We start from the raw sequence: 13,976 nt of genomic DNA, 5'->3' as shown, positions 1-13,976 counted from the left end.
GCTTAGTTGAACTATTGCAAAGCGTTCAGTACTGTTATACAATTAAGCACATTATATTTGATAAAAGTTAATTTCTTGTTTCTCCAAATTCCTACATGATACAAGTAGTCTGAAATTATATGTGTTCAGATTCAAGCAGTCTATCATAAACAAAATAATTCAGAGGAAGAAACACTTACAAAAATATTTGTCCATTCTAGTTTTCAACATATTTGATAAGCGTCTAGACACTGAGTTAATGATTTAGCATTATTATAGTCTGCTTATAGAGTTGGAATCATGGAACTGTACAGCACAGAAACAGACTCTTCAGCCCAATTCATTAATGCTGACCCTGCTGTCAATCAACACTAATATCATTGACCTACATTGGCTTATTTTTGTCCAAATACTTGTTGAAATGCCTTTAAATAATCGTTTCTGCCTCTATCTTCTTGTTCCATATAACCACTACGCTCTGTATATAAAAGAAAACTTGCACCTCAAATCTCCTTTAAATTTCTCGCCTTAAACCTCCTAACCCAGGAAAAATGCTCCTCATACTGAGAAACGCCACCAGATTCACACAAGATAGACAATTTGCCAAGCTTATGTTATGTTTATGTTGTAATGTATTACAGGAAAAGGCCAAAAGAACCACCACCAGAAGCCTATGTTATTTTAGCAACATTTTATTTAGCAATGTTTTCAATTTCAGAAACTGTGACTTTTGGAGTGTCTATTGTCATATGCTTACCAAATTCAGCCAAGCTGATAAAAGAACTACAAATGGAGTTTAAAACAATGGTTAACATATCTTTTGATGAATCCAGAAATTCCATTTCAGACTCTAACATATAAATATTGACCATAAAGATCTTCTAAAGCTATATTTATAATAAAATTACAAAGATCCATATCCATTGGCTATGATTAATTTCTCATGGTTTTACAGTTGCTATTTTCATTTTCAATGCAACACAGACTTGATATCCTCATTAATCTAATCATTGATTGGACTGCATAGATGTTACAAATGTCCACCTTCAAACAAGGAAAACTTTACTTGTTATCCCCCTACTTGTGGTCGCTTCAACCACAACTTGAACTTGAGTATTGGATAATATGCCAAGGACAAGTGCCATGTCTCCTATTCCACAATTAAGAGGAAAATATTATTAACACTACTTGCAAATACTTGGCAACTATCTTAATGATTTCATATGAATAACCAGAGGGCGTCCCTTTGAATGTAATGTAATGTGGAACATTTCTAGCACCCCCTCTCAAAAAACCCAAGTTCCACAAGATCATTTAAGATTAAGAATTTTCCAAATAGAAAACTATCTATTTTCCAGTTGTGCCAGTGAGTTTAATATGAATGACTATGTCATAAGGAGATCCTAATGTATGGAATTGAATATCTCTTGAAAACACAAGAACTGATCATTTCCACCCTTATAATTAATCAAGCAAAGATCTGTGGTGTTAAACACATTTCCTGGCCTACAGATTTTGTTGGCAAATGTTCATACTCCCATTTCCTGCACACTCTGAAACTCCCTGCAGTGTACTTGGGTACAGTGTGATTTAAGTAGTTATTTCAGCATCTCACATTTTTAATGTCAAGGCACTATTTAGTTGAAAATATTAATCCCTTTATAACCCACATTAGTTTGAAAAATGTTATTGGCAGATTGGCAAACAGTTCCCTTCATGATATTAGCAGCAAGGAAGATACAATATTTTAGTGAAAATCAATTATATACCATTCTGGAGCCTAAAAATGATAAAGAGACAATAACACTTGTTAGTAGCTAGCTCAATAAAACTACATTTAAATGTTAATTCAACTGACATCTCACATGGTAACATGTATAAAACATTCAGCTTTTATACTAAGAACCTTTTTATTGCTTTTCTCTGACCAAGCCAACATCAGCCACTACACTATGTAAAAAGTCATATACTCCCTAACAGATAATGCTATACTGTACTTATTAGTCAATTGCTTCCTACGGAAAATGCAAATGACTTCAATAGATTTGAATCATTCACTTGGCGATATCTAATTGAGCCATACATGCAACATTTTAATATGGTATGAAGCAGAAGAAAAAGATATGTAGCCACTAAGAAAATCTGGCTTAATAAGGTTTCTGTATTATATGCCTAAGCTACTTGAAAAGTAGGTATCTTAAAAATATAAGGTATAGGTCAAAACAAATGATATTATCTCTTTAGTCATTACTTGTGCTGACTGCTACACAATCAGTTATTTGAGGATTGTTGCCCTGAGTTGCTGTGTCTTTGGAGCTACAAGCAAAGAGTTGGCTTCCCAATGATCTGTAAGCATACACGAAATACATCAAATGCCCCATAGCAACAAAAGAGGTTGAAATGATTACAAGAAGACCGAATGCTTCTGGATTTGGAGCTAATATGACCATGATGAAATGTACTAGATCAAGGAGATAATTCATGGAATTCTGCACACCATTAATCTTGCCACGTTCTGATTCATCCACATTTTCTTGAATGAGTTGTGTTACTGTTAAATCAAAGGACCAGAGACCTGAGGAAAAAAAAACAGTTAGTTTGGCAAAATAAAATACCTGCTCAAATCTACACAACAAGCAAGCCTGGTACATTAAGGAAAGGTAATCAAACCGTATCTTTTTTGTGTTAAACAAGCAATTTGTAGCATCTACCGTCTTCACTTATCATTTATTCTCTACATACAAATTGCTCATAAACCTGCGCAAGGATTCAGTTCCAGGTGAAACTACAGTATGTGGGAAACAGGACTGTGCGCTTTAGTGCAACTGGCATCACTTAGAGTGTGCACCTAATGACATCACTATTCACATGGTGCACTTTTCCACAATTACCAACTTAAACTGCTCCCTAACGGTACAACTACGACATTTGTTAAATCAGGAGCATATTATGCTGAATTTCAAATTATTCATGAATTAATAAGTTCCATTTTAACTTTGATATATTGATCAAAGTACTTGCTTGCCTCATATTCCATAGATCAAAATATTTTTCTGATCATTTTCCTCGTTTGTAGTCTTGCTGTAATCCCTGCCTCAGCCATGACAACGAGACCTGGGTGTCATTATACACCAGTCATTGAAAGTGGGCATGCAGGTACAGCAGGCGGTGAAAAAGGCAAATGGTATGCTGGCATTTATAGCAAGAGGATTCGAGTACAGGAGCAGGGAGGTACTACTGCAGTTGTACAAGGCCTTGGTGAGACCACACCTGGAGTATTGTGTGCAGTTTTGGTCCCCTAATCTGAGGAAAGACATCCTTGCCATAGAGGGAGTACAAAGAAGGTTCACCAGATTGATTCCTGGGATGGCAGGACTTTCATATGAGGAAAGACTGGATGAACTGGGCTTGTACTCGTTGGAATTTAGAAGATTGAGGGGGGATCTGATTGAAACGTATAAAATCCTAAAGGGATTGGACAGGCTAGATGCAGGAAGATTGTTCCCGATGTTGGGGAAGTCCAGAACAAGGGGTCACAGTTTGAGGATAAAGGGGAAGCCTTTTAGGACCGAGATTAGGAAAAACTTCTTCACACAGAGAGTGGTGAATCTGTGGAATTCTCTGCCACAGGAAACAGTTGAGGCCAGTTCATTGGCTATATTTAAGAGGGAGTTAGATATGGCCCTTGTGGCTACGGGGATCAGGGGGTATGGAGGGAAGACTGGGGCGGGGTTCTGAGTTGGATGATCAGCCATGATCATAATAAATGGCGGTGCAGGCTCGAAGGGCCGAATGGCCTACTCCTGCACCTATTTTCTATGTTTCTATTACACTGTAGGGCCACTTGTACCTCACAGCTACCAAGGCAAGAACAGGAGTTGACTGCATACACTGATTCCTGCATTCCTCCTTCCCCATATATTCCCCAAGGCTTTGATATAGTTGATCCATGGCTGATGTGGGAAAGGATCGTTTGAAGCATGATCACCTTCCATTCATGCGTCTCAGCAAAGACACAACAATGGAAATGGTTCATTGCAACTAAAGTTGGCAATCACGTGGGCCCGGTTTTGCTGCCTTTTTCTGGGATTAAACCACTAACCTGAGACAAGTATGTTTTTTGGACAATTCTGCATTTTTTTGACATGAGAAATGGAAGAGGAAAGTGGATTTAGATTTAGAGATACATCACAGTAACAGGCCCTTCTGGCCTAACAAGCCCATACTGTCCCTTTATGCCCATGTGACCATTTAACCTACTAACCCATACATCTTTGGAATGTGGGAAGAAACCAGAGCCCCCAGAGGAAACCCACATGGTCATGGGGAGAACGCACAAACTTCTTATAATCCTATTTGCCTGCGTTCATTCCAGTGATACACAGTGCAATTTCCTATAAAGGATCGCAGTCTAACAATATATGCTAATATCAATGGATATGCTCAGTGGCCTCTCTCCATTGGTGTATCTTGGATACTTTAAATGAATTAAGCATCCTGAGGTGTGGGATGTATTGACTGACTACTCAGTGAATTTTGTCAGGACTTTGGTAAAAAAGTTTATGCACCAAGTACATAGAAATGAATCCGTTTCATCATAAGGGAAAACAGATTTGATTTATGTTAACTGCTTATCTCCAAATACAGTACAAATCTTTAGTTTTGACGTTCATAGTAGCCCAAGGCATGTTAAAAGGAAGAAGGTCTAAAGCAGGGGTTCCCAATCTGGGGTCCATGGGGCCCTTGGTTAATGGTAAGGTTCCATGGCATTAAGAAAGGCTGGGAAGCCCTGGTCTAAAGAGTCCTCCTTTTGACATGAACTTCTACTAAGCTACACATATTTCTTGTTGACCTATCAGCTGAGTTGCACACTTACCAACTCTTGCAGCAATGATACCGGCGAAGAGCAAGCTAACTGAGATGTAAGATTCTGGTTCAAATTCCTCAGTGCCTGGAGATTCAGTCGTTGAGTAGTTGTACCCAATTGTAGTGCTTAGCCAAGGTTGTGATGTTGGTACAACTACTTCCTTCCAGGCCTTTGGATCCAGGTTTCTGTTGGTCAGCTCCGTAAAAGGGGACACGGACAAATCCAAAGGACTTCCAGGCATGAACACAGAAATCACACACAAAATCAGACATGAAAACTGAGTCACACCAGAAATGAAGCCTGCCTTGATCAGGCCACACTTTCGGCGTATCCATACAAAGGCAATGGTGCCCAGAATTCCAGCAACAGCAGAGGCCCCCATCAGCAAGCTGAGGACAAATCCACTCAAGCCTTGGGTGTAAGCATATCCTGTTGTAATACAGTCAAAGCCCAGAACCGTCATGTAGAGGAAGGCCAGGCCCAGGCCAGCCAGGAATATTGGCTGCTTGTAATAAGCTACCCACCCATCCCTTAATGTATAGAAAGGCTCAAGAATTTTGGCACCACAATGTTTTTCTTCTTTTTTCAATGCATCTTCAACTGGACGGCCTGATCCTGTTTCATCGCCAGTCTTTGCTTGGCCAGACTCAGTATCTGGAAACACATAACATCACCAATTGATAACCAGAGATATTACACCAAGAACCATGTTGCAAAAATAATTCACTGGTTGAAAGACTCATGATGGGGATGTGGAAATAACTATATAAATACATGCCTACTTGGTTATGTTAATATTCATTACTACTAATTTTCTTCTGGATTTTTTATGGGACGACAGTCAGTTGTAGTGCAAATGCCAATACTGTAAACAGTGATATTTAATGGACCAAACGTGGTGCCAGGAGCAATCTCTCATATTGATCTAACCTTAATTAATTTTATTGACACAGATGAACTGTTCAGCCCACTGAGTCTGTGCCAGATCCTGGGAAAGCAATTCCACCACTGCCATTTCCTGTCCAATTTCTCTGAAACACATCCTTTCTCGGATATCTGTCAACTCTCCTTAGTGTTTTGGCCAATTAAGTACAGTAAGTGTTAACACAACTTCTGCTAATGGCTAATCATAGCATGAATTTATTCTGCTCTTTTTAAGTAATTGTAATGTTATTTTACATGGTTTAACATGTAATGTTATGTTATGTTCTATGCTCTAATGCTAAACTTGTATGACAGATGTGATCAAAAAAAAATTTTGGACTTGAAAGTAATGTAAAGTCAAAGCAAGCTGGTTATTATGAAGTAGATGAGAGAAACAATTATTATGACATCAAATTACAGATTTCATTTCTTTCATTAGGGGAATGCAACACAATAGAAGCAGATGTGCTACTCAAACCCCAGGAAGAGCAGGTAAAACTTAACAGGCTGAAAGGCAAATCTGTTGTTACAATTCATTGATATGCTGCCTTTTCATAACATTGTGAGGTGGGCTAACAAATAGAGAAAGCTGAAAAGCAAATCTGTTGTTACAATTCATTGATATGCTGCCTTTTCATAACATTGTGAGGTGGGCTAACAAATAGACAGTGCAAGAGGGAGGAGAGGCAGGTGATAGAGAAGAGACGTGCTCAGACCGAAGGTTTGATTTGTGTCTATTTTAATGCAAGGAATGTTGTGAACAAAACGGATGAGCTTAGAGCGTGGATCAGTACTTGAAGATATGATGTGGTGGCCATTACAGAGACTAGGATGGCTCAGGGACAGGAATGGTTACTCCAAGTGCTGGGGTTTTAGATGTTTCAGAAAGGATAGGTGGGCAGGCAAAAGAGGTGGGGGCGCGGCACTGTTGATCAGAGATAGTGTCACGGCTGCAGAAAAGGTGGCCATCATGGAGAGATTGTCTACGGAGTCCCTGTGGGTGGAGGTTAGAAATAAGAAGGGGTCAATAACTTTACTGGGTGTTTTTTATAGGCTGCCCAATAGTAACAGGGACATCGAGGAGCAGATAGGCAGACAGATTCTGGGAAGGTGTAATAACAACAGAGTTGTCGCGATGGGAGATTTTAATTTCCCAAATATCGACTGGCATCTCCCTCGAGCAAGGGGTTTAGATGGGGTGGAGTTTGTTAGGTGTGTTCAGGAAGGTTTCTTGACACAATATGTAGATAAGCCTACAAGCGGAGAGGCTGTACTTGATTTGGTATTGGGAAATGAAACTGGTCAGGTATCAGATCTCTCAGTGGGAGAGCATTTTGGAGATAGCGATCATAATTCTATCTCCTTTACAATAGCATTGGACAGAGATAGGAACAGACAAGTGAGAAAAATGTTTAATTGGAGTAACGGGAATTATGAGGCTATCAGGCAGGAAATTGGAAGTATAAATTGGAAACAGATGTTCTCAGGGAAGAGTATGGAAGAAATGCAGCAAATGTTCAGGGGATATTTGTGTGGAGTTCTGCATACGTACGTTCCAATGAGTCAGGGAAGTTATGGTAGGGTACAGGAACCGTGGTGTACAAAAGCTGTAATAAATCTAGTCAAGAAGAGAAAAGCTTACAAAAGGTTTAGAGAGCTAGGTAATGTTAGAGATCCAGAAGATTATAAGGCTATTAGGAAGGAGCTTAAGAAGGAAATTAGGAGAGCCAGAAGGGGCCGTGAGAAGGCCTTGGCAGCATTATTAAGGAAAACCCCAAGGCATTCCACAAGTATGTGAAGAGCAAGAGGATAAGACGTGAAAGAATAGGACCTATCATGTGTGACAGTGGGAAAGTGTGTATGGAACTGGAGGAAATAGCAGAGGTAATTAATGAATACTTTACTTCAGTATTCACTATGGAAAAGGATCTTGGTGATTATAGTGATGACTTACAGCAGACTGAAATGCTTCAGCATGTAGATATTAAGAAAGAGGATGTGCTGGAGCTTTTGGAAAGCATCAAGTTGGGTAAGTCGCCGGGACCGGATGAGATATACCCCAGGCTACTGTTGGAGGCGAGGAAGGAGATTGCTGAGCCTCTGGCGATGATCTTTGCATCATCAATAGGGACGGGAGAGGTTCCAGAGGACTGGAGGGATGCGGATGTCGTTCCTTTATTCAAGAAAGGGAGTGGAGATAGCCCAGGAAATTACAGACCAGTGAGTCTTACTTCAGTGGTTGGTAAGTTGATGGAGAAGATCCTGAGAGGCAGGATTTATGAACATTTGGAGAGGTATAATATGATTAGGAGTAGTCAGCATGGCTTTGTTAAGGGCAGGTCATGCCTTACGAGCCTGATTGAATTTTTTGAGGATGTGACTAAACATATTGATGAAGGAAGAGCTGTAGATGTAGTGTACATGGATTTCAGCAAGGCATTTAATAAGGTACCCCATGCAAGGCTTTTGAGAAAGTAAGGAGGCATGGGATCCAAGGAGACATTACTTTGTGGATCCAGAACTGGCTTGCCTGCCCACAGAAGGCAAAGAGCGGTTGTAGACAGGACATATTCTGCATGGAGGTCAGACACCAGTGGAGTGTCTCAGGAATCTGTTCTGGGACCCTTACTCTTCGTGATTTTTATAAATGACCTGGATGAGGAAGTAGAGAGATAATTTAGTAAGTTTGCTGATGACACAAAGGTTGGAGGTATCGTGGATAGTATGGAGGGCTGTCAGAGATTACAGCAGGACATTGATAGGATGCAAAACTGGGCTGAGAAGTGTTAGATGGAATTCAACCCAGATTAGTGTGAAGTGGTTCATTTTGGTAGGTCAAATATGATGGTAGAATATAGTATTAATGGTAAGACTCTTGGCAGTGTGGAGGATCATAGGGATCTTGGGGTCTGAGTCCATAGGACACTCAAAGCAGCTGCGCAGGTTGACTCTGTGGTTAAGAAGGCGTAAGGCGTATGGTGTATTGGCCTTCATCAATCGTGGAATTGAATTTAGGAGCCAAGAGGTAATGTTGCAGCTATATAGGAACCTGGTCAGACCTCACTTGGAGTACTGTGCTCAGTTCTGGTCGCCTCACTACAGGAAGGATGTGGAAGCCATAGAAAGGGTGCAGAGGAAATTTACAAGAATGTTGCCTGAATTGGGGAGCATGGCTTATGCAAACAGGTTGAGTAAACTCGGCCTTTTCTCCTTGGAGCGACGAAGGATGGCAGGTGACCTGATCGAGGTGTATAAGACGATGAGAGGCATTGATCGTGTGGATAGTCAGAGGCTTTTTCCCAGGGCTGAAATGGTTGCCACAAGAGGACACAGGTTTAAGGTGCTGGGGAGTAGGTACAGAGGAGATGTCAGGGGTAAATTTTTTACTCAGAGAGTGGTGAGTGCGTGGAATAGGCTGCTGGCAACAGTGGTGGAGGCGGATACTGTAGGGTCTTTTAAGAGACATCTAGGTAGGTACATGGAGCTTAGTAAAATAGAGGGCTATGGGTAAGCCTAGTAATTTCTAAGGTAGGGACATGTTCAACACAACTCTGTGGGCCGAAGGGCCTGTATTGTGCTGTAGGTTTTCTATGTTTCTATTATTACTGTGATTCTTCACAGAGTATGCTGGTGTTTTATAATTCAGAGTTTATGTCACCCTTTAACATTTAACACAATTTTATACATTTATCCCAAATACTCCAAGGCTATATACATTTTTAAAATGCCCATCATAAAAATTGTAATTTATTTAAACAAGTTAGATTGCAATAATGGCATTTTTATAACTGATAACATGAGACTGACTATGATTGAACAACAAATTGGAGCCTATATGTTAGGAAACTCAAATACCCTGAGTTACTGCACGTACCAACTAGAAGGTTGACTGTTGTCTGATAAGCTAACTGGTCACTAGACATTGACAAAGTTATTGAATACCTGTTTGTTTGTTCAGTGGCTTCAACTCTTGTTCATCTACCTTCTGACTTGCTTTGATGGCCAGTGCAGGTGTTCTTTGGTAAATTTTCCACAGCAGATAATATTCAAAGCACATTGAGAACAGATTCCAACTAGAAATGAAGCCACAGCCAATCACCGTTGAGCCAAATGTCATTATCTGTCCGACTGCCATTGGAGCCAAAATATTTGTCACCTGATCAATTCGGCGAACTGTAGCATTCATATCTACAGGGACAGGAAAAGACAGTGCTGCTTATACTATTTGGAGATGCTGTCACTTTTACATTTAACAGTTGACATGAAAAGACTTATATACAGTATTGTTTTACAAGTTACAGTAGCATTGCTTTTAACAATAATATTGGACATTGTTTCTATAAGTAGTTTGCCAAATATAAGAAACTGCCAGTTAGATTGAGCTCTACAAATATGGAGAATGCTTGATGGGTTGATTTACTGCTCAAGAATGCAAGAATGATTGCACAATTATGCATCTGTATAAAGGTCTTTACTATACAAGCCTCTTCTGATAACACCATGGGCTTTATTACTATGGTTATTTCACTTACTGTCGTAACCATTTAACCTGCTGTTCTAAAAAAAAATTACCTGTATTTTAAAACACAAAAGGTTTTTACTGATTTTAAAATGAAACTTTTTGTACTGACCATGTACCTGCAACATCTGTTAATAGTTAAAATACCTATTTTTTAATATATAGAATTGCTCTTTCCCAGAGATGACTGGGTAGGATTGTGGACTAAACTTTGTGTTTCTTTGCAGGTCCATTTTCTTATCCCTTAAAGACTTTTACTTTGCAGCTGGTCTCACTCTGCCAGCTCTCCGCCAACACAAGCAAAATCAGAACACAGTGAGGCAGCAAACTTGGATGAGAATTAACTGCAACAATAAAATCAACATCATGACCTTCAACTGCAGACAGGCCAATGTACAAACATTCACATACTCGGGCAACACCATCAGGCAAGATGGTACAATATGCAGGACATTAAAACAAGAACAACAAAGCCAGGAACATGTTCAGGAGCAGAAATACAAGTCTGGACACCATCAAAATTCAACACTAAAGCCAAATTCAAGATTCATCAGCTTAGGATGTTAGAATGATGTCTTTATTTCACATAATAGACCGCAAATGAAAAATACACTCCATCTTCAGGCCCAGAACAATCTCAAATCCCAAGCTTTTTACCCATTGCAGGCAAGAAGACCTGAGTATCATCACCACCGGAAGGCATTGTAGCTGGATTGACTTTGCATTTCTGACAGAAATTGATTTCATTAGAAGAACTGCACCAGGATGGCTAACTGATGCTAAGTAAAAACAATGCCACGCAAAACAATATGTGAAGTGCTGTAGAGGCTGAGCTGAAAAATAGCTAGAGACCTATTGAAAGATTTGCCAGAAACAATCAGCAGGGTACAAGGGCTGTAGAAAATAATGAAGTACTTGTATAATAAAGCCAAATAAATGTCCCCGATGAGCGCATTTGAATATAATTCATTCAGGTCAAAGTTCATAATAGCTTGCAAAGCACAAACCATTATATTCAAGACTGTAATTTTTTTTGAGTCACGGCTTAGGATAAAAAGGAAACATTACAAAAATGAAGAATATTTTATATACATCACTGTTTCAAATGGACAAATCAATTACAGCAAATAAATGGAATGTTAGTGTAGTATGACATGAAAGAAAATGAGTTTTATGTATGCTTCAAACATATTTTATACTATACCAGCACTTAGAATGACCAGGAGAAACCAGAAAAGGCAAGGAAAGACTAGGTAACACATCACTGGTAACTAAAACAGGTGTTCTGCTCCACGGGATATGGTGGGGGTCTCAAGGGGATAGTCCTCAGACAGAAGCAGGCACAACCGAACACTTGGCACACTGTCAAGGCTAAAGCAGAAGTCTGCATGAAATATCAAGGTGCATACAGAATACTAGCTCCATCACTGACTGTGTGCAAAGTCTGGAGCTCATGCTTGCTATCATGGAAGCAATGGACGGCTTGCTGGGTAAAGACTCCCACCCGAACTTAGCTGCACAACTTTAGCGCAAACATTCCAAAACAATTACTTGTGGTCAAGCTGTGGAGGAAGCCTTGAGAATGTTATAAAATGCAGATTTTTAACAAGATATATTCATTAATGAAACAGCCATTTTAAAACAGGGAACTTCAATTAGTATCACAAGGGCTTCTGGAGGTAATGGAAATCTTGAGCAACACACACACATTCAAAACACTGGAGGAACTCAGCAGATCAGGCAGCATCTATGGAGGGGGACAAATAGGTGCCATTTTGGACCGAGACCTTTCTTCAACATTGATGAAGGGTCTTGATTTGAATTGTCAACTGTTTATTCCTCTCCATAGATGCTGCCTGAACTGCTGAGTTCCTCCAGCATCTAGTATGTGTTGAACTGCAGTTCGTGTTTCTTTGTGCCTGTTGTATTGACCGCCCTCCTGTACAGCTCCAAGTCGTGGGTCACCTACTGTCACCACCTACGACTCCTTGAGCATTTCCACCAGCGCTGCCTCCGCACCATCCTCAACATCCACTGGACTGACTTTGCCATCAACATCGAAGTCCTCGAACAGGCGGGGGTCACCAGCATCGAGGCCATGCTGTTGAAGACGTAGCTGTGCTGGGCAGGGCACATCTCCAGGATGGAGGATCATCGCCTGCCCAAGATTGTGCTGTATGGTGAACTCTCCACTGGCCACCGTGACAGACAGGCACCGAAGAGGTACAAGGACTCTCTGAAGAAATCCCTTGGTGCCTGTCACATTGACCATCGCCAGTGGTCTACTCTAGCCTCCGATCACGAGGCCTGGCGACACACCATTCACCAGTCTGTCTCCTCCTTCGATTACACACACAGAGCTGGCATTGAGGACAAAAGGAGAAGGAGGAAGAGCCGTGATGCAGCAGCACCAAACCCAGAACAGAATTTCCCTTGCAGCCGCTGTGGTCGGACCTGCCTGTCCCGTACTGGCTTCGTCAGCCACCAGCGAGCCTGCAGCAGACGTGGGCAGCCCCCTTCCTAAATCTTCGTTCACGAAGCCATGCCATGAACTGTAGAAAACCACTTAACACGGGCAGATTTAGTGAAAGATCACCAGCAGGCACGAATGGCTGGCAGGAAGCTATTGTGTTACAGCATGAGAACGGGAAAGGGAAGTATTTATAACATTATTGAAGGGCAGAGGGGCAGAGTTCAGATGGGAAGGCTGATAAAAGATGCACAACAGTCAGGAGAGTACTGATGGAAAGCTCTACAGGAGTCACTGGTGAGTTGAGGGCAAGGCAATGCTGAGGCGACACTGAGTACTGAGAATAGTATTTAAACATACACAGCAGAAAATAAATGTTGCAATATGGCTGAAGTTCCTCAGTCAGGTGAACTTACGTCACCATTGTTTAGAAAGGACAATTAAAAGAGCACAATGAAGGATCTGTTGTCTGATCAAAATGTGCAGTTATCTAAACTGCAACATCTTGCTAGCTTGTCAAAGGTTATGCAACTAGGGCTGAGTTTAGTTTGTTTGCAACTTCCACAGATATCACCTGAGCCTTATAACATCACCAAATGTCTCAAATGAGTCCAATCTGCCTGAATGTACCGTCGAAATTCTTTTATCTGCCAGGTTATTGACCTGTCCAATTTTTCATTTGAGAACCAATTTCCTATTTTGTAGTCTTTTTGTTTGCAACCTTCCTCTGACATTTCAGTCATCTTGGTTTGGTTAGATGTTAATCCAAACATGGTTTTAGTAATTCTTCCTTATAAAGGCTTTCTAATAAATCATTCATTTAATTAAAATATCTGTTACTCATGAGTTATTCATTAACCAAGAAACTTCACCTGTTACTCACTCTTCGTGAGTTGAGCCTCCTATGGCAGCCACAATAATCTCATTCATAACAAGACAGTTCTACCATGTTATAGGGAAATAATGACTGGGGAACCAGAAACTTATTAAAATATGAAGGAATCCTCTGCTTAGGAGTCTGAGATCCTTCGTTCCCAATTACAGTTTCCTTCATAAACCAATAATTAGCATATTGAGTTTACAGTAGCTAATCAATATGGAGCACAGGACTCAGTAGCTTCACAAGAATATTTTGCCTCACCTTCAATAACTTGGGAGGAAGCTACACTAAAATCTATTCCTGGTAATTTAGTTGAAAATATTTGAGTTGCCTCCAT

At 40.4% G+C, this 13,976-nt stretch overlaps 1 protein-coding gene across 1 annotated transcript in view; it reads right to left on the bottom strand.

Annotated features, from left to right (window-relative positions):
• Window positions 1-655: 655 nt before the first annotated feature.
• Window positions 656-13,976, bottom strand: part of slc40a1 (solute carrier family 40 member 1) — a 57,435-nt gene continuing 44,114 nt past the window's right edge. The window contains exons 6-8 of the mRNA XM_072261698.1: window positions 9,713-9,958; window positions 4,856-5,500; window positions 656-2,554 (exon numbers count right to left, since the gene is read on the bottom strand). Coding sequence (XP_072117799.1) covers window positions 2,220-2,554; window positions 4,856-5,500; window positions 9,713-9,958 — 1,226 coding nt within the window. The 3' untranslated portion in view covers window positions 656-2,219. The remainder of the gene's footprint in view (window positions 2,555-4,855; window positions 5,501-9,712; window positions 9,959-13,976) is intronic.

Source organism: Mobula birostris, chromosome 6 (genome assembly GCF_030028105.1).
Source record: "Mobula birostris isolate sMobBir1 chromosome 6, sMobBir1.hap1, whole genome shotgun sequence".
NCBI lineage: Eukaryota > Metazoa > Chordata > Chondrichthyes > Myliobatiformes > Myliobatidae > Mobula > Mobula birostris.
The sequence above is the reverse complement of the archived record's forward strand: the minus strand, read 5'-3'. Positions and strand labels throughout refer to the sequence as shown.